The sequence below is a fragment of the Muscardinus avellanarius genome, assembly GCF_963383645.1.
Source record: "Muscardinus avellanarius genome assembly, chromosome: 7".
Taxonomy (NCBI): Eukaryota; Metazoa; Chordata; class Mammalia; order Rodentia; family Gliridae; genus Muscardinus; species Muscardinus avellanarius.
In genome coordinates, this window is record NC_137793.1 from 78669651 (window position 1) to 78691688 (window position 22038).

The 22038-nt window shown below is 38.8% G+C and overlaps 1 protein-coding gene across 1 annotated transcript in view; it reads left to right on the plus strand.

Annotated features, from left to right (window-relative positions):
• LPGAT1 (lysophosphatidylglycerol acyltransferase 1) overlaps positions 1–22038 on the plus strand; it is a gene marked incomplete at its 3' end in the record, with an annotated part of 85844 nt that overhangs the window by 35796 nt on the left and 28010 nt on the right. Inside the window, exons 2-5 of the mRNA XM_080698961.1 lie at positions 6673–6791; positions 11216–11311; positions 15933–16206; positions 20591–20717. Of these exons, the coding sequence (XP_080555087.1) occupies positions 6673–6791; positions 11216–11311; positions 15933–16206; positions 20591–20717 (616 nt within the window). The remainder of the gene's footprint in view (positions 1–6672; positions 6792–11215; positions 11312–15932; positions 16207–20590; positions 20718–22038) is intronic.

Genomic DNA, 22038 nt, shown 5'->3' on the forward strand with positions numbered 1-22038 from the left:
TCTGGCAAGCTCCTGAACCCAAGCAATTCACCTGCCCTGCCCTCCTTCAGGTAGCCACTGTGCCTGGTAAAGCAGATAGGTTCATTCTCATTCCCCCCCTCCCTCCCTCTCTTTCTTTCCCTCTCTCTCTTCCTCCTTCCTTCCTTCCTTCCTTTCTTTTTGTTTTACTATACTGGGTATTGAGCACAGGGACATTTTACCTCTAAGCTGTGTGCCACCATGCCCAGCTTAGTTATTTCCTTGAGTTCTTTTTTTATTCCTCCATTTTTTTTCCTGGAACTCCTGTTATTTGAATGTCAGACTTTGTTCAGATTTTTTTCTTTAGTTTTCATTATTTTTTTGCCTATCATTTGGAAGATTTTTGACATTTCTTAATCTTTCTATTCATACTTATTTTTGCTATCAAGGTAATTATCACAGGCCTCTCTTTTTAAAATACATTATTCATGTTTCATGGTTGTCACATCATCCTCATTTCATCTCTTATCTTGAGGTAGTTTTGTGGGGGCGAGTTCTGAGAACTAAACCCAGGGCCTGTACATGATAGGCAAGTACTCTACCACTGAACTACATCCTCAGCCCCAGTATGTAGATGTTACACTGGTCTCTGTCTTGTCTGTGTGTTACCTGTTTCCCCAAATTCTTTTTTTCTTTTCTTTCTTTTTTGTTTTATTTGTATGCTTTATTTTCTTATTTTTTAAGTCCTCCTCCCCCAAATCTGGTAATATATGTAGGAGAAGACTGAATAACATAAGAAAAAACATATACATTTTATCTGATGTTAGTATTTTTATTTGGGATGGGGAGCTTCATAGAAAAAAAAGAAAACTCCAAAGAAGCAGTTAGACTCAGGGTCTTATATACCATTTTAACAAAAGATAATAAAGGATGGAGAAGTGAAAGGTGTGTGAGCTTCTTAGAAGCAATAAACTATGGGAATGTGACTAGGAAATATATGAAGGATGTTAATGGAAAATAAGGGTATTAGTAAGGTTTGTTTGTTCCAACAAACAAAGAGTCAGCATTGTTTGGAAACTTCAACGCCCCATTTCCAGTGAGAAGAATGTTTTCTTATTATGAGGGCACCTTTCTTATGACAAAATTTATGCCTTGCTTCTAGGTAAGTGAGCCCTTCCCACATCTGCTGTTTCTTAGTTGCCTTCAACTCAAAATAACTAGTATGCCAGAATAACATATTTTGAAGTGGTGTGTCATGATCCCTTTCAACTATCCATTATTGTTTTAAGAGTAAGAGACTAAAAAATTGATCGGTAGCCATGCAGATGGCTCAGACTTGTTGACATTGAGCCTTACTGTGGAATGATTTGGTTGATTTCATTGGGGAACCCTAGATGTCAATATTTATATGTCTTTCTTCCTGAACTGGCTAGATTTCCAAGAACAGACTTCCACACTTCTGGCTGCCATATCCTGGGAACTAAGGAGGTGAAGGCTGGGGATCAGAGAGATGGGCCTTTGTTTCTGTTACATTGTTTATGTAGCCCTTACCTTGTTAGGATGATTTTCATTTGTTATTTAACCTCCTCATCCTGATCTTTTCTTTTCTTTTCTTTTCTTTTCTTTTCTTTTCTTTTCTTTTCTTTTCTTCAATACCAAGGATTGAACCCCCAGGAGCATTCTACCTCTGAGTTACCCCCCCCCACACACACACATACCTTATTTTATTTTTTATTTTGAAATAGAATCTTACTAAGTTGTTGAAGCCAGCTTCGAAACTGTGATCCTCCTGTGTCAGCCTCCCGTACTGGGGTTAGAGTCATGTGCCACCATGCCTGGCTGACTCAGTTTATTGAGACCCCTTTAACTTAGTGATTCTCAAATAAAAGGGAAGTGGAAGCAGGATGCTTTGGAATTACCTTTTGGGTTGAAGTATACACTATTGGCCAGAGGTGCTGAAAACTTTGTAATGCTAATGACTGTAAGAGAAAGAATTGCTTTACCCCAAGTGTTGGTAGACTCTCCTTTGTAAACCATGAAAGTTTGACATATTGAAAATCTCAGTACCGCCGGGCATGATGGCACACACTTGTAATCCCGGCATTCGGGAGGCTGAGACCGGAGGATCAGAGGATCGCGGTTCGTGGACAGCCTCAGCTACTTAGTGAGGCCCTCTGCAACTTAGACCCTGTTTCAAAATAAAGAATTTTAAAAAAGGGCATGGAGTATAGCTAGGAGGTCAAATGCCCCTAGGGAAATCCCCAAACCCGCAAAAAAAAAAAAAGAAAAGAAAAGAAAGAAAGAAAATCTCGGTACCAATTAAAGTTAATTAACAGTTATTGTTTATTTTTTTTTGTCCTTCTTGAATTCATGTTTGCCAGTGATGATTCTTTTAATGATATTTGAGATTGAGATTGTAAAGATTTCTGTGTGTGTGTGTGTGTGTGTGTGTGTGTGAGAGAGAGAGAGAGAGAGAGAGAGAGAGAGAGAGAGAGAAAGAGAGGGAGAGAAAGAGAGAGAGGGAGGGAGAGAGAGAGAGAAGAAGGAGGAGGAGGAGGAGGAGGAGGAGGAGGAGGAGGAGGAGGAGGAGGAGGAGGAGGAATAGAAATTGAACTCAGGGGCATTCTACCTCCAATCTACACCCCCAGCCCTATTTTATTTTTATTTTGAAACAGGGTCTTGCTAGGTTTCTAAGAGTCTCACTACTTGCTGAGGCTCTCCTCGAACCTGTAATCCTCCTTGTCTTAGCCTCTCGATACTGGGATTGCAAGCATGTGCTGCCACCTTCCTACCCGCACCCCAGCCGGTGGCCAGTATGGAGCTGGAAGACTATCTAGATGGTCACCACTGAGGTCAAGAAAGGAGTTAATGGTGGCTTTGACTAGAGTGGTAGTAGCAAAGAAAGAGAGGTTTAGAGTATGCCAGATGTGTTTTGGAGGTAGAGCTTACAGGATTTAAGAGATGTTTGAATGTGGGGGATTAAGGTAAGGGAATAACCAAAGGCAGTCTTAAGTTTTTATCTTGAGATGACTTGGGTGATTAAGACATTTCCTAAGATGGAGAAGACTAGGGAAAAGAACCACTTTACATTAAGCATGTGATAGATTTTAGATGCCTACATCTGGGCCCAATGACAATGTTGATTTTTCTAAGATACCAGTTGTCTTCAGACTTGGTGTCAACTGTCATTCAAAAAACACTGGAGCCTGGCATGGTGGCTCACACCTGTAATCTCAATACTTGAGAGGCTGAGATAAGAGGATTGTAGATTCAAGCCAGCCTCATCATCTTCAAGATACCCTGTTTAAAGTAAGAGCCAGGCATGCACACTTGTAATCCCAGCATTTGGGAGGCTGACATAGGAGGATTCAGGTTCACAGCCAGCCTCAGCTACTTAGTGAGGCCCTCCGCAACTTAGTGAGACCATGTTTCAAAATAAAGAATAATAATTAAAAAAAGATAGGTGCTGGGTGTGGTGGTACATCCTTGTAATCCCCTCATTTGGGAGGCGGAGACAGGAGGATCCTGCAGGTTCGAAGCCAGCCTCTCTAGCTTAAGAGACCATGTTTCCAAATTAAAAATGTATGTATGTATATGTATATATATATAAAGTCAGAGAGTAGCCTGGAGGTAGAAGGGTTTCTAGGAACCCCAGCAAACACACACACACACACACACACACACACACACACACACACACACACACACACACAGATAGGGCTGGGGTTGTAGCTCAGAGGTAGAATGCCCCCGGGTTCCATCCCCAGCACACCACACACACACACACACACACACAATAAATAAAAATAAAAAAGGTTATGGGTATAGCTGGGAGATAGAATACCCCTGCGTTCAACCCCCAGTACCAAAACAAACAAACAAAACCACTTGATTTTTGGCTGTATTCCTCTCTACCCCTCCTGTGTGGCTACCCCTCAACTCTTTTTGTTGAGGACTTTAGAACTTGACTTGTCCATCCCATTCTCTGGCATAATCATGTACAACTTTAGGAGCTGCATGGGCAGTCTATCATAATTCCTGTCCTCAAGGTTCTTAGTTTTTTTGTTTATTTTTCAGTACTGGGGATGGAACTCGGGGGCATTCTACCTCCAAGCTATACCCCAGCCCTATTTTTTAAAATTTATTTTGAAGCAAGATCTCACTAAGTTGCAGAGAGCCCCACTAAGTAGCTGAGGCTGAGAACCTGCAATCTTCCTATCTTAGCCTCCCAAGTACTGGAATTACAAGCATGCCTACCACACCCAACTCAAAATTTATCTTCTTTTTTTGTTTTCTTATTTTATTGTAGAACTGAGAATTGAATCCAGGGGTACTCTACCTTTGAGCTATACCCCCAGCCCTGTTTTTTTATTTATTTTGAAACAAGGTCCCACTAAGCTGCAGAGGGCCTCACAAAGTAGCTGAGGCTATCCATGAACCCATGATCCTCCTGTCTCATCCTCCTAAGTACTGGGATTACAAGCATGCACCATCACACCTGGCAATTTTCTTATCTTAAGGTGAAAATGCTTGTATATTTTTGCAATGTTTAAATTATTTCTTATATAATGGAATTTGAAGGAATGGAATTCCTAGGCTAAGAATCATCTCCTAATGATAATCAGTGTTGATAGTTTGGAAATCATTCCCCCAGAATTTAATATATTGAATTAACACATAAAGTTTATTCGTTCTTTAAAAGATAGGATGTAAGCCGGGCGTGGTGGCGCACGCTTGTAATCCCCGCGCTTGGGAGGCTGAGACAGGAGGATCGCGCAAGTTTGAAGCCAGCCTCAGCTACTTTGTGAGGCTCTCAGCAACTTAGTGAGACCCTGTCTCCAAATAAAATAGAAAATGGGTCTGGGAGTATAGCCTGGAGGTAGAAAGCCTCTGGGTTCCACCCCCAGTACCACCAAAAAAAAAATAAATAAATAAAAGATAGGATGTGCTATGTATACTGTCCTGTGATTTGTCCTATTTATTTGGCCCAAAGATAGAGTGTAAAAATAAAACTGAAGCTTAAGGGCTTGGGGGTAGCTAAGTGGCAAGGCATTGTCCCACCATGCATGAGGCCCTGGATTCAATCCCTAGTACCTTATAAAAATAAAACAACTCAGCTGGGCATGGTGACACATGCTTGTAATCCCAGTACATGGGAGTCTGAGACAGGAGGATCACAGGTTTATGGACAGCCTCAGCTACTTAGTTAAGACTTCTGCAACTTTGTGAGACCCTGTTTCCAAATAAAGAATAAAAAATAGAGCTGGGGGTGTAGCTTGGAGGTAGAATACCCCTGGGCTCCATCTTCAGTACTGCAAAATAATAATAATAATAATAATAATAATAATAATAATAATAATAATAATAATAATAATAAATAATATTCAAGCTCATTTTCTTCTGCTATAACTTCATGACACCAGATGTGTGACTTTTTTCCTCATTCATTAAGCAAGCAAACAGTTCTGCAGCAGACACCAGCTGGATGTCCTCTAATCCAAGTCAGTTCTGGTGCTACCTACCTGGAGACAGCATCAGGTCTCATAGGTTGAGGCTCAGTCCTCGGGGTTGTGCCCTGCTTCCCCTGCAGCTGTAAATGCCAATTACAAGTCCCAGGTTCTTTATCCTAGGCTTCTGACCAACCAGCTATAAACTAGGGTTCCCACAACCCCTTCCTTAGATTTGATTAATTTGCTCAGGCAGCTCATAGAACTCAGAGAAACATGTTTACTCATTTATTATAAAGGATAGTGCAAAGGAGACAGATAAAAAAGTGCACAGGACAAGATTCCAGGAGCTGAGTTTCCTCCCTGCTTTGAGGAACTGCCATGTGTTCAGCTCTCTGAACCCTGTCCTCCTGGAGTTTTAAGGAGACTTCACTGCATATCTACTGCTAACAGATGGGTGGGGAAGCCTGCATTCCTTCTTGCTGGTATAGGTCAGGACTCCTTCTGTGCTCTGTTACAGAGAAGAGAAATTCTAATTTCTATGACCTGCCTTGGGGAGGAAGTTAGTAGCCAGGAACTTTAGACAGAAACCATGTATATCATAATATCAAAGTTGGTAATATGATTTTGGAGAGGTTAATATATAGAGGTATCCTTCATTCTTTTATTGAATTTATACTCTTTCATTATATGATAATTTTCTTGTTCATTCCCCTATTGGTAAACATTTAAATTGTAATAAAACATTTTTATACCTATTTCTTTGCCTATTTGGACAATTCTATTTGAATTGTGTAGGATAAATTCTAGGAAATAACCTCTAGATCAAAAGTATGACCGTTTTACATTTTTTATGTGGATCATATTGAAAATGGGACCATTTTACTTTGTGTGTGTCGGGGGGGGGGCTGGGGTTCCTGGAAGTCCTTCTATCTCCGGGCTACACTCCCAGACCTATTATATTTTTTGGAAACAGGGTCTCCTAAGCCAGTGTGGCTGGCCTTGAACCTGCTCGATCCTCCTGTCTCCGCCTCCCAAGTGCAGGGGATTACAAGTGTGCGCCACCACGCCGGCAGACCATTTTACATTTTAATGGATAGTTTGTGGCTCTATAAAATGTTATATCAACTTTCTGACTTTTATAAGAAATAAACTTAGTTATAAACTTTCAGTTTTAGCTAGGTGACATGTCAATGATGTATTTTTTTTAAGTGTCTAGCCATATAAAAATCTTCAAAATGACATTTTAAAATTTTTATTCTTACAGTGATGGAATGGGGGGAAGATATTAAGACAATATCAAAAGATGAAGCTGTGATGTTGGTGAACCATCAGGCAACAGGAGATGTGTGCACACTGATGATGTGCCTACAGGACAAAGGACGGGTAAGCCACACTGAAGGTCATAGGTAAACATCCAAACGGTAAAACTAAGAAAGAATCCATTCCAGTCTTTCACTGAGGCAGGTGGAGGTCGGGTATCACAAGTAATACTGAATATCAGAGTGAGAGGGCTGTGGTTGAGGGTGAACTCACCATGTGTCTAATGGATATAGAAAACTTTGCAGAGGGAAGAGGACGGACTTGAACGTGGCCTGGAAGATGAGTAGACTTTAGTTTGGTAGTGAAATCAGGGCCTCCTTTCTTAGTTGAAACAGTCTTGGAAAAAGACTAGAGATGAGAATAAGCCTGGTGTGTGTTTTTGGTCCTAGAGGGTTTTTGTTTGTTTTTTTTGTTTGTTTTTAACAGAGGGCATTCTATGAGCCACACCCTCGGTCCTTTTTATTTTTATTTTGAAGTAGGATCTCGCTAGGTTGCTGAAAGTCTCAGTGAACTACCAAGGCTGGTTTGGAACCTTTGATCCTTCTGTTTTAGCCTCATAGATATTGGGATTATGAGTGTGTACCACCATACCCATCTTCTCGTTTTAGAGAGTTTGATCACTTGGTCAGGGTAGGGTCAGAAAATGAGATGACATTAAAGAAAAATATATTTAGTGATTGCAGAATCTGTTTTTATATATATATCTGCAAACCAGAGGTATAATCTTTCTGGAATGTGAAATAATTCAATCCTTTCTTATTTTCGGAATCTTAAATTATTAAAAAAAAGTATTACTTCTGGGCATGATGTTGCATACCTATAATCCCTGAGACATGATCACAGGTTCATGGCCAGCTAGCTTCAGTAACTTAGTGAGGACTTCTGCAATTTAGTGAGACCCTGTTTCAAAAGAATAAAATAGGGCTGGGGGTATAGCTTGGAGGTAGAATGACTCTGGGTTCCATCCCTAGTACCATAGACACACAAAAGAATATTACTGTGTAGATATATTTTGTACTTATAATATTTTTCTTTATACAGAAAGCCAAATAAAGTAGTTTTTACAGGTGTGTGTGTGTGTGTGTGTGTGTGTGTGTGTGTGTGTGTGTGTGTGTTTTACTGAGGGTTGAACCCTGGGTAATTTTGTTTTTATTTTCAGATTAGTTAATACTGAACATTTTTTATAATGCTCCTCTGATATTACGAAATACTTTGAAATTGGGAAGATTTTTTTTGTGTGTGTGGTACTGAGGATAGAACCCAGGGGCATTTTACCTCCGACCTACACCCCCAGCCCTATTTTTTATTCTTTATTTTGAAACAGGGTCTCACTGAGTTGCAAAGGGCCTCACTAAGTAGCTGAGGCTGTCTGCAAACCACGATCCTCCTGTCTCAGCCTCCCAAATGCTGGGATTGCAAGCGTGCGCCACCATGCCCAGCCAGACTTTTTAAAATCTTCTTTCATAGGGGATTAAGAAAAAGATAAGAGTGGAGCATCATAGTCTTTACCAAAGCCTGCTTAACAGTACAGGGCAATATTGATTGAAATGTTCAAGTAGAAATGCTTACCTGATTGACTGATTACGCCATGGGTTCATTCAGAGAAGGAAAGCTATTGCTTAATTGTGGCCCAGGTGAAAACTAATAATAATGATGCTATTGTAACAGCTTTCTGATTTGAGTAGGCCTCTGGGAGCATCCATAAGTGTTTCTCAGTGGAGCACTGCTGGCATTTTGTAGAACAATACTGTTGTTCAGAAACTGTACTGGGCATTTTGCATAGCCTACTGCAATTCAGTAACTGGTAGTTGCACTAGTAGTCATCATAACAAAATGGTTCTTCCAAATTTCCCTCCTTGTTCAATGGCAAACCAGTGACCTTATTTTTTAATTTCTAAAGAATGTAAAGTGGAGTCATTTAAGTCTCTCTAGATAATGTTTTGATATATAGAAAATCTACAGTCAGGTAAAGATAAATAGACTAATTTCGTTTATTAGAAACAAAGTCTTAAGCTGGGCATGGTAGCTCAAACTTGTAATCCCAGTACTTGGGAGACTGAGACAGGAGAATTGAAGGTTGGCAGCCAGCCTCAGGAATTAAGTGAGGCCTTCCAGTACTTAGTGAGACTCTATTTCAAAAAAAAAAAAAAAAAATTAAATAGGGCTGGAGGTGTAGCTCAGAAGTAGAACGCTCCTGGATTCAGACCCCAGTGCCGCCCCCCCCCACACACAAAGCTAATTATTTTAATGCTGGAATTTTAAACCCAGAGACCAATAAATTGAACTATACTTAATACTATATATATATATATATATATATATATATATATATATATATATTTTTTTTTTTTTTTTTTTGGGTGGTGGTGGTGGTGGTGGTGGTACTGGGGGTGGGACCCAGGGTCTTTCTACCTCCGGGCTATACTCCCAGGCCTAACATATATATATATATTTGGAAATAGGGTCTCACTAAGTTGCTGAGAACCTCACTAAGTAGCTGAGACTGGCTTTGAACCTGTGTGATCCTCCTGTCTCAGCTTCCCAAGCACTGGGATTACAAGTGTGTGCCACCACGCCTGGCACTATATATAAATTTAAAATGATTTATACATTGAATCTAGTTACTTTTTGTTTGTTTCTTGGGTAATTTTTCAACAAATTCCATTCAGTTTAAATCTTGATAGTCATTGAAAAGTAAAATATGAATCAAAATGAAATGCTGGTAATTATTCTACCCTGAATCAAATGACATGTCTCAGTTCTTTGCTAAGATTTCTTTCTTTCTTTCTTTCTCTCTTTCTTTCTTTCTTTCTTCTTTCTTTTTGTGGTATGGGGGTGGAACCTAGGTCTTTTCTACCTCCTGGCTGTACTCTCAGACCTATTTTTATTCTCAGACCTATTTTATACTTTATTTGGAAACAGAGTCTCACTAAGTTGCGGAGAGCCTAAGTAGCTGAGGCTGGCTTCAAACCTATGAAATCCTCCTGTCTCAGCCTCCCAAGTGCTGGGATTACAACCATGTGCCACCACACCCAGCAATTTTTTTAAATTTTAAAGTGATTTACTACAGTAAACCTAATAGAATAGTTGTTTCACTCAAAAACTAAGGCAGAAGCCGTAGTATTATTCTGGCTGTGGGCTTTTAAATGCTTTTGTAAAAGCATCACAATGAGTGTTAAGGTTCAGCTTTTTTTCCTTTTCCCTTATATATAAGTTTACATCATTTGGTGCATGGAGATGCTGTTTACATTCATTGTTCCCAGGGAAGACCAAAGTAGAGCTCATTGAATTCTACATTGATGATGTAGCTGTCAGTTTATTTAAGGATTATAACAAAGAATGCTATTTCCTCTCCGGGGGAGAACAATTAGCCAGTTCATTAATTAGATCCTGTTTCTACTTTTAGTTTTTAAATTTCTTGTCATCTTCTACTGTCAATATGAGAATTCACTTGTATCAGCAACGTGATAATATTTTGTGATTAAGGCATCACAAACGACTGAGGCATTATAAGTATTTTTATGCTAGCAAAAATAACTTTGCATAAACTAACAAATATTCATAACATAAAATGTATTAATCTTAAATTATCTTTCAAATGTTCTCATATTTTGGACATTAACTTTTTAAGTTTTAGCCATTAAGGCTCATTCACATTTTATAAAGCTTTATTGCTCATTAATTAAAAGTATAGCCTTCATTGTTAATTTTTACTATTTTACTATTTATTGTATTGCTTCAATTTTACAAGGCATATAAAAATTTTCTAGGGACCTTGCTTAGGATAAAGGAAATTTGAAACATTAAGTTCAAATTTAAGAAGTTAGCCAGGCGTGGTGGCACACACTTGTAATCCCCGTGTGCTTGGGAGGCTGAGACAGGAGGATCGTGCAGGTTCAAAGCCAGCCTGGGCTGGTTTAAGAGACCCTGTTTCCAAATAAAATATAAAATAGGTCTGGGAGTGTAGCCCGGAGGTAAAAGGCCCCTGGGCTCCATCCCCAGTACCACCAAAAAAACAAAACAAAATAAAGTGAATTTTGCTTTATTTGTTATACAATTATATGTTAAGAAGTAAAGTTAATTTTGCTTTATTTGTTATACAATTATCTATATGAAACTATATCCACACTATGAGTTGAGATTAAGTTAATTAAGAATATGTTTGAACGACTTTCTTTCTTGTACTGGGAATTGAATCCAGAGGCATTTTATCTCTGAGCTACATCTCTAGTCCTATTTATTTAGTCAGTCATTTATTTGTTTTGTCTTGAAATAGGGTTTTGCTAGGTTACTGAGAGTCTCACTAAGTTGCTGAGGCTGACCTCTAACCTGCGATCCTCCTGTCTGTTTCCCAAATACTGGGATTAGAGGTGTGTGCACAACCACGCCACACCGAATGACTATTTTTAAAACTTGGAGACATGGCTAGAGAATAAGCAGGGTTTTTTTTCTCTCCAACATTTAATTATCTCTCTTAAATATTTTAGGTTGTTGCTCAAATAGTATGGTTGATGGATCATATTTTTAAGTACACAAACTTTGGAATTGTTTCTCTAATTCATGGAGACTTCTTTATAAGACAGGTAAGTGATGAATATTTTTCCCTACTCTGATAGTCTGGTCAGGCTGATTCTTGATTTTGAAAAGATGCATAACCAAATCAACTATGACAGCTGGAGCCGGTCTCCTGTCTCAGGGAGCCCTTCCTCTGAGGTTTTCTTCCCTAAGCGTTTATTTCAGTCTGAATTTGAGTATGCAGGGGTATTAAGATACTTGTAATGCAGATTTTTTTTTTTTCCCCTGGTGGTACTGGGGTTCCTGGAAGCCCTTCTACCTCCGGGCTACACTCCCAGACCTATTTTATACTTTTTATTTGGGAACAGGGTCTCGTAAGCCAGCGCGTGGGGCTGGCTTCGAACCTGCGCGATCCTCCTGTCTCCGCCTCCCAAGTGCGGGGATTACAATTGTGCGCCACTACGCCCGGCAAATGCAGATATTTTAATCTCTACTCTCCTCCTATCTAGAGGATATGGTTCAGTTTAGTAAATGTCTATCAAGCACCTGCTGCGTTCCTCGCTCTTTAGCTTCTTAGCTATGTGAATTGGCCATATTGCTTAGCCAACTCAGCTTAAATAGGTAGTAATCCTCAGATAGTTGTTGTGGGCATTAGAAGAAGTAATACAGTTCATACACTCAGAACAGTGTCTGCTACCTTCATTATCATTTTTATTGATCATTACTAATATATTATTATTATTATTATTATTTTATTTATAAGGATCTGTTATGTGATATAAAAGATATCTCCGTTACCAGTAGGGAGATTATTAAATAAAATACTAAAATAGCAATAATAAATATAATAGAAAATATATTGGGAATTCATTTTAGGAGAGTGAGTATATTGAATTTCTGTAAATCCAGGACAGCGTTAGAGGACAAAATGATATTTAGTATAAATTTCAAAGAATAGGTATAGGTTTAATGGACAAAGGTAACTTGGTAAAGTCCCAAGCATAAGGAGTGGTTTAGTGTAGGAGAAAGAACCATCACATCTTATCCAGTCAGCATTGCTTTATAATGTTTTCCTGGTATACTGGTATTTCACACTTTTTTTTCCAAAGTGGAAAACTGAGCTAGGCTTGGTGGTGTACACCTGTAGTCCCAGTACTTAAGAGGCTAAGACAGGAGCAAAACAGGTTTGAGGACAGCCCAGCAGTTAGTGAGACTCATCAACCTAGTGAGACCCTGTTTCAAAAAAAAACCAAAATAGCCTAGGGGTGTATCTCAGAGGTAGAGTGCCTCTTGCTTCAATCCCAATACAACAGTGGAAAACTGAAATATGATATGTAAGCTTTTGTGTGTGGTAACACCACACTAATCTGGTATTTACATACTGAGCAGTTTTTTTTTTTTGTTTTTTTTTTTTGTTTTTTTTTTGGCGGGTCTGGGGATGGAACTCAGGGGCATTCGACCCCCAAGCTATACCCCCTGCCCTATTATTGATTGATTGATTGATTTTATTTATTATTTATTTTTTTGCGGGTCTGGGGATGGAACCCAGGGGTATTTGACCTCCGAGCTACACTATCTGCCCTATTTTTTTGATTCTTTATTTTGAAACTGGGTCTCACTGAGTTGCAAAGGGCCTTACTAAGTAGCTGAGGCTCTCCACGAACTGCATCTGCAGTGTCAGCCTCCCGAATGCTGGGATTACAAGTGTGCGCCACCACGCCCGGCTATTATTTATTCTTTATTTTGAAACAGGGTCTCAATAAGTTGCAGAGGGCTTTACTAAGTAGCTGAGGCTGTCCATGAGCCATGATCCTCTGGTCTCAGCCTCCTGAATGCTGGGATTATAAGTGTGTGCCACCACGCCCGGCTTATACTGAGCAGTTTAACCTGGTTCGTGCAGTATTCTTAATATACCTAATGAATAGCTAGTGAACCAAAAGAAAACTTTTCTAAGAACCACAAATTCTGGAATAATCTGGAAGTGTTAGAAAACCTCTAAGCTCTATGAAAATAGGTATCACAAAACATCCACTTGGCACCATAGTTTTAAGTACAGAATGTGTTTCTGTTTTTCACATGCTATGCAGGTACCTAGTTTCTTCTAGAAACAACCTTGTTTCTTCTAAGCAAAGAAGCATAGACTAGAACTGCAGGAAGAAGTGGCAGTGTGGATTGGCCACAAGGTCATGACAAAGTAAACAGTGCTGAGAACAAAGAGCCTAGCCTAGTATCTTAGAGAAAATAACAGCACCAAAGCTTAACAGACTAGGGACCCAGTGGAAAAAGTAGCAAAGCCCCTTCATCGTGAGGCCGGAGGAAGTTAATGATTTCTAGTGTTGTATAACAGTTGCCCTATTAATGACCATTGCATCAAGCATCAAGAAGAAACTCAATTATTGATGTACTTTGAAGGAATAAAAATGAAGACTTAAATACTCAAAACTATTTTTTTATTATTGCAATGTAAAGTTTTATATACATAAAAACTATATATCAAAGTATATGGGAGATTTCCAAATTCATTTCAAAGGAACAGTCTTTTCCCCCTGATAGATTAGTAATACATATCTGTAATATGAGTGCAGAGTTGGAATTTAAAAAGTATGAATTTTAAAAATTGCTGGAACTTTGCTACTAGATGAGTTTTGACAAGATCTTCTAAGAATAATAAAAATATTTTGCATGTAGCCGGGCGTGGTGGCGCACGCTTGTAATCCCCGCGCTTGGGAGGCTGAGACAGGAGGATTGCACAGGTTCGAAGCCAGCCTCAGCTACTTAGTGAGGCTCTCAGCAACTTAGTGAGACCCTGTTTCCAAATAAAATATGTATATATTTAAAAAAAAAGGTCTGGGAGTATAGCCCAGAGGTAGAAAGCCTCTGGGTTCCAACCCCAGTACCACCACCACCAAAAAAAAAAAAAAAAATTTATATATATATATATATCATGTAATCTTAGACACTTAAAAGCCCTCTTAATCATAATTCAAATCAGTAAACTAGCTAAGAAAATATCTTCTTGTTTTGCATTTGGCATATATTTAATCTAAAGACTGAAAGTGTATTAATTCTTCTGAGAAGGTTCTATAATTATGTTGGCTGGAAAATATTAGCAAATTTATCAACCTTTATGATATTTACTTGTAGGTTGTAGACCTTCCAACAGGTTTTTCTGGATTTCTGTTTTCATTCTTCAAGTCATCCTCTTTCTTCAGTTCCATCCAAACATCCTTTTAACTTTGCTTTCAAATGATTTTCTGAATGTGCCCAGTTATAATGAGTATACTGTAGTTGAATCTTGTCAGACTCTCTTGTGCTAACCTGTTTCCAGTAGTCTTTTTTTTTTTTTTTTTTTTTTTTGTGGTACTGGGAGTGGAACCCAGAGGCTTTTCTACTTCCAGGCTATACTCCCAGACCTATTTTATACTTTATTGGAAACAGGGTCTCACTAAGATGCTGAGAGCCTCACTAAGTAGATCCTGTCTCAGCCTCCCAAGCACGAGGATTACAAGCGCGCACCACCACACCCTGCTCTCCAGTAGTCTTTTTGTAACATGAACCAGCTCATTTTTTTATCCAGTGATTTCACATCTACAATGATTTATACCCATACATGAGGCCCTTTTTTTTTGGTGTGTGTGTGTGGATCTGGGGATTGAACCCAGGGGCATTCTACCTCTGAGCTATACCCCCAGCTCTAATTATTTTATTTTATTTTTTATTTTTTATTATTTTTGGTGGTACTGGGATGGAACCCAGAGGCTTTCTACCTCCAGGCTATACTCCCAGACCTTTTTTATATTTTGTTTGGAAACAGGGTCTCACTAAGTGCCTGAGAGCCTCACTCAGTAGCTGAGGCTGGCTTGGAACCTGTACGATCCTCCTGTCTCAGCCTCCCAAGCGCAGGGATTACAAGCGTGCACCACCATGCCCGGCAAATTTTTAATTTTTATTTTGAAACAAGTTCTCACTAAGTTGCAGAAGGCCTAAGTAGCTGAGGCTGGCTGCGAACCTCATGTCTCAGCCTCCCAAGTACTGGGATTACAAGCATGCGCCACCACGCCCGGCTTGTACACATGGCCTTTTTGATTGGGTCTTCACGTCGCTCTGCAATTCCATCTTCTGTCACTGACTGCCCATTTATCACTTCAGTCACACTGGCCCTGGTACTGTTCTTTGAGCATTCTGAGCTGGCTCTCACCCCTGGGCCTTGTGCTTTTTGTTTCATCCGTTGGACTGTACTGCCTCTCATCTCTCTGGGGCTGCTTCCCTTACATTATCAGCTGTTTGCTAACACATCCTCAGAGCAGTTTCCCTGACCAACTTGTTTCTCCTAACACCACCACTTTCCCAAACTACAATATGAGCTCCCTGAGGGTTCCTAGTATGTACTGCCCTTTCTCTAGAGTCACACTTGGAAAACAGTAGGTGCTCCTTATGTAGTCATTGACTTGGTCTATGACTGAGCTCTCCGGGCAATCTGAGCAAGTTGCTTTTCCTGAAGAAAGAAAAGTTTATTTACATAAGGGCTAATAACTTCTCTCTTTTTACCCTGGGGTCAAAGAGGGAAATAAGTGGGGGGAAATCACTATTCTGTTCTGTGATTAGAATTTAGAAATGATTATTTTTATTTAATTTACCACATTTTAATTTCAGTTGCACCTGTCCTTATTATGCATGTGTACCTTCTAGGGAAGATCCTATCGTGACCAACAGCTGCTGCTTCTCAAGAAGCACCTAGAAAATAATTACAGGAGCAGAGATCGAAAATGGATTGTTTTGTTTCCCGAAGGGGGCTTCCTCAGGAAGAGGCGAGAAACAAGTCAGGCATTTGCCAAGAAAAATAACTTGCCATTTCTTAAACATGTCACTTTGCCAAGGTTTGGGGCAACAAAAATTATTTTGAATGTACTTGTAGCACGACAGGAAAATGGAAACCCAGCAGGAGGAGATGCTAAAGAATTAGGTATGATGTTTTTCAGCATTTCTTACCTTGTATGAATTAAATTTTCTTCCAGAGTTCTAGAAGATATCATTGTTCTTTCTTAAGATTTTTGTCAAATAGAACAATTATTTGGGGAGAAGATGAAATTAATTTTTTAATGTTTCTTTTTAATCAGAGTAGGTCATAGCTGGGCGTTGTGATGTACACTTGTAATCCCAGAACTTGGGAGGCTGAGACAGGAGAATAGCAGTCTCCAGGACAGCCTCAGCAAGTAGTGAGACTCTCACCAATCTATTGAAACTCCATTTCAAAATAGAAAAATAAAATAGGCGTGGCTTGGAGATAGACTGCCCCTAGGTTAAATCCCCATTACCACACACTCTCACAACAGTAGTTTTTGCTTAAAATAATGTATCCAAATGGTACAGGAATAAGGAAAGTCAAAGGTTTCCTTCCCCTCTCCTACTTATCCTTACTCCCAGGTGATTTCCACTGCTGCAATAAATATTACTGAAAATGTCTATAAATTTATGAAACTCGGTAGTGTAGATCACTCAAAGTAGAAGAGTTAAGTTAAAAACTTAACTAGAGGTATTAGAAGCTGGGTGGGATAGTACATACCTATAATCCCAGTACTTGGGAGGCTGACACAGGAGGATCACAGGCTCAAAGTCAGCCTTAGCAACTCGGCAAGGCTCTCAGCAATTTAGTAAGTCCCTGACTTAAAAAATAAAATAAAGCTGGGCGTGGTGGTGCACGCTTGTAATCCCCGCACGTGGGAGCCTGAGACAGGAGGATCGCACAAGTTCGAAGCCAGCCTCAGCTACTTAGTGAGGCTTTCAGCAACTTAGTGAGACCCTGTTTCCAAATAAAATATAAAAAATAGGGCTGGGAGTATAGCCTGGAAGTATAAAGCTTCTGGGTTCTATCCCCAGTACCATCAATCAATCAATCAATAAAAGCATTAGGGGTATAGCTCAGAGGTAGAATGTCCCTGGGTTTAATCTCCAGCCCCACCAAAAAAATATATATATATATAAAAATGACTTTTGAAAAAATGAATCATAGATATGCACGTGTAAATATTAATGATATATTTTTATTTATCTAAATTATAATTTTTCTTTAATAGAGAATATACTTAATAAGTAGTTTGACATTATTAAGACCCTTCAAGTGTTAATAAATGACTCATTTATTTCACTGCAAATAAGACTTAGTAAAAGGAAAGAGTCTGATGTACAAGCAAAGAAATTAGTCACAGCAGTATTTAAAATAGCAAAAACTTGGAAATAGCCAGAAAGGAGAATGAATAAGTAATTATCAAATATGCATACAGCGGAACACGAGGGCTTGGGACAGTACTTTTGCCCTTGAGTTTGTAGGTGGGGGGCACACGGCTGGGGAAGGGCGTGAGCTGAAGCCTATAATCAGTAGGCAGGAGGTGAAAGGGAAGATGCCAGTGTGGTGGCAGTCATTGTTTCTCTCAGCTGTATTGGTACAGGTAATTTTCTCCATTTTTTTGTACTTTTCTGAGTTTTTCAATTTTAAAAATAATGAATATGTATTACTTTTGTGGCCATAAAAAAGTAAGCTCAATCCAAGATGCAGCCACCTTGAAGATAGCCTGGTAAGTTGTGATGTCTGGCAGAAGGTGTTTGTGCCAACAACCTGACCACTGCCTTGCTCAAATTTATTTAAGCCAGTGCGCCCATGAAAGCTGGAAGAAATTCACTAGCTTCTTTCCTTAGGAGCATTTTGCTGCTTCTGTTAATATTCTTTAAATAATGAAAATTAAAATGATTGCTCTCAGAAATGTGTTTTTGAATGGTGAGAAAGAGCAGATATAGAACTAATTTGCCCATGAGATTGCACTGAGTTTTCCTTTGTTGTTTTTTTTCCCCAAGCAGCTGCTTGGCAGTCTGTTCTCTTAATCTTTCATCATCTATTAAAAAGACAAATTGAAAGAGTCTTTTAATAGTAAAATTCAAAATAACTTCATTGCTGGAGATCAGGGGGGCAATGTCAGTCAAGCCAAAACCAGAAGGCAGAGGTCTTCTAAATAGGATTAGTCGCACAAAGAGCATTGCTGTTTAAGGAATGCAGCCAGTCATTACCCAGTGATGTTCTAGATCTTAGAGGAAGTAGCAGTTGTCATTCTGATTCTCTGGTGGTGAGGAAAGATGGTTTTTCTTTTGGAGAGAAACAGTTTCTGTTTATAACCAAAGAGGTTTAGTATTTATCCTGCCTTAGTTACCATTCTGATATTTTTGTGCTTGGGGTTGAACCCAGAATTATTCTGTTTCTCAGCCATTTATTTATTTATTTATTTATTTATTTATTTATTTATTTATTTATTTATGTTGGTGGTACTGAGGGTAGAACCCAGGGGCTTTTCTACCTCCAGGCTACACTCTCAGACCTATTTCATACTTTATTTGGAAAAAGGAACTCACTAAGTTGTTGAGAGCCTCACTCAGTAGCTGAGGCTGGCTTTGAACCTGTGTGATCCTCCTGTCTCAGCCTCCCAAGCACTGGGATTACAAGCATGCACCACCACACCCAGCTATTTTTTATTTTGAAACAGGGTCTCACTAAGTTGTTGAGAGCCTTACTGAGTTGCTGAGGCTGGCCGCGAACCTGCGATCCTCCTGTCTCAGCCTCCCAAGTACTGGGATTGCAAGTGTGCGCCACCACAAGCCTCTCTAGATTGCTAAGAGTCTTATTAAGTTGCTGAGGCTGGTCTTGAACCTGTGATCCTCCTGTCTCAACCACCTAAATACTGGGATTATGGGAGTGCATCACTACATCTGGCTTGTTTTGATAGTTCTGCATTTTATTTTTCTTAGTGCTCGTATTCACTGACATTTCATACCATATAAATACAGACCATGCCTTTTGTTTGTTTTAATATGTGACCCATGCACACATATCAAAATTAAGTTCTGTCCAATTAAGCTTTAAAAGGATTAGTATCTTTGTATGTTTATTATATGAATAACAGGTATTAAACAGAACTCTGGTGTCTTTTTTCCCTTTATATATAGGGTGGTAATTGGGGAAGAGCTAAATGAATGATATGTGCACGTATGTCTCTACCATTCTTGTACCCCATTAAGATGTATGATAACAATGCACCAATTTAAAAAAGTCACAAAAAATTTTCTTCAGATAGAAATTTGAAAGAATTTTACAGTGGCTCTTCATAAGCTGACCAGTAGGTTATATTAACATTTTACTGCGTTTGCTTTATCATGTTTTTCTCTACCCTTCTTTCCATTTTAGTTCATTTTAGCTTGTGTTTTAAATGCATCCCCAAATAATCAATATACTTCATCTCTAAACATTCAGAATGTGTATCACCAGTAGTTTGTTAAAATGTATTACTTTACATAAACGATTCTGTTTGCTTTAAGTTATTTTGTAGGGGGAGATGGACTGGGGGTTGAAGCCAAGGGCGTTCTATCTCAGAGCTACACACCCCAGGCCAGTTTTATTTATTAATTTATTTTATTTGGAAATAGAGTCTTTCTAAGTTGCCACGGTTAGCATGGAACCTGCAGTCCTCATATCTTAGCCTTCCGAATACTAAAATTAGAGGCATATGCCACCATGCCTGGCCAGTATGTTGTTTTTAAGTGTGTGTGTGTGTGTGTGTGTGTGTGTGTGTGTGTGTGTAGTACTAGGGATTGAACCCCAGGGCCATTCTACCTCCAAGCTATACCCTCAGTCCTATTTTATTCTTTTTATTTTGAAACAGAGTCTCACTAAGTTGCAGAGGGCCTCACTAAATTTCTGAGGGTGGCCTCAAACCTGCAATATGTGTCTCAGCCTCTTAAGTACTGGAATTACAAGCATGTGCCACCACACACAGCTTAAGTAAATTTTTTAGCTTTTTATTTTCTTTCTTAAAGATCCTCCCTCCCCTTCAGAATGTTCTAAAATCTCTAAAGAATTTAAGGCTGGTTTTTAACATACAAAAAGCAAAAGTAATATGTCACTGATTTCTAATACACTTGTATTGAAATCTGCTTCTCTTTTTTTGATATAATACTTTAGCTTCTTACCTTTTTATAGGCCAATTTTTCATAGGAGTGATAAAATATGAATAAACTGTTGATAGTGAATAATGTGCTGAACATTGGTGGAGCATCAAGTATTTACTACCATAGTAAAAAATAGTGCTCTCTTAATGTGTTTTGAAGTTCATCCATCTTATAAAGCAGTAAGAATTCTTTATTTAATTCTAAGTACATTATAAACAATAGCACCAAAGTTTATTCTGTTATTTAAAGTAAAAGAATATTGATGTGCTTGCTTTACACTACTCAAGTAATCTCTATTGTGTTATTGTGTTATGTGTAAAAACAGATCCAACCTTAATCTTTTTTGTTGTTGTTATCAGAGAACAAATCAAAAGGCCTTCAGTGGATAATAGACACAACCATAGCCTATCCCAAAGCTGAGCCTATAGATATTCAAACTTGGATCCTTGGATACAGGAAGCCAACAGTCACACATGTCCATTACAGGTAAGAGTTCTGTATGAGTACTCAGTATGTATCCAACAGTGTGACCTCAGGACAGTGTGAATGTTTTAATATTTAATTTTTAATCAGACAGTGGAAATAGTTGGCATGGTTTGTATTTACAGGGAATGAAAATCGTTCTACTGAAATTTCATATGAAAATATCATTTCAAGTAATTATTTTCACTGAGTGATACAGATCTCTAAAAATATTGTTCTAAAGGCCCCATGAACATTTGATTTCCTGACACTCTTGACAAAAAGTAACTTAAAGGACAAACAAATATGACTTATACTAGCACATTTTTATGTTTTAGTATGCCTATGTTATTTGCATAAATAACAACCAAAACATTTATTGAATATCTATTCTGTCTTGGCTTCTTGAGAATTTTTTGATACTAGGGAAATAAACCCAGGGGCATTCTGCCTTTTATTTACACCCCTAGCCCTTTTTTATTTTTTTATTTTGAAATAGGTTTTGTCTAAGATGTTAAAAAAGATCTCTCTTAAGTTGATGGGGCTGGCCTTGAACCCACGATCTTTTTGTCTCAGACTCCCAAACACTGGGATTACAAGCATGTGCCATCACACCTGCTGAGTTTTTTTTTTTTTTTTTTTTTTTTTTGTGGTACTGGTGGTGAAACCAAGGGGCCTTCTACCTCAGACTATACTCCCAGACCTATTTTATATTTTATTTGGAAACAGGGTCTCACTAAGTTGTTGAAAGCTTTACTATGTAGCTGAGGCTGGCTTTGAACCTGTGCGATCCTCCTGTCTGTGCCTCCCAAGTGCAGGGATTACAAGTGTGTTTTATCACACCAGGCTGAGTTTTTTTTTTTTTTTTTTTAATATATATATTTTTTAGCCGGGTGTGGTGGCGCACGCTTGTAATCCCCACGCTTGGGAGGCAGAGACAGGAGGATTGTGCAGGTTCGAAGCCAGCCGCGAGTGCTGGCTTAGGAGACCCTGTTTCCAAATAAAAATGTAAAAGTAGGTCTGGGAGTGTAGCCTGGAGGTAGAAGGGCTTCCAGGAACCCCAGTACCACCAAAATAATAATAATAATAATAATAATAATAATAATAATAATAATATAGATTTTTTTGGTGGGAGGGGGAAGTTTCATATAAATGTTGAAGGTATTTATATCAAAGCATGGTACTGATAAGTCCTATATAGAGTTGGTCACTTAATAGGCCATTTAGATTTACTCTCCCTATCAGAGACTTCAACCCTTGGCAACTAACTTACAAATATGAGGAAATTGGTCCCAAGGAAGACCGTAAAGACCAATAAAAGATCCTCAAGACAAGAGGAAAGAAA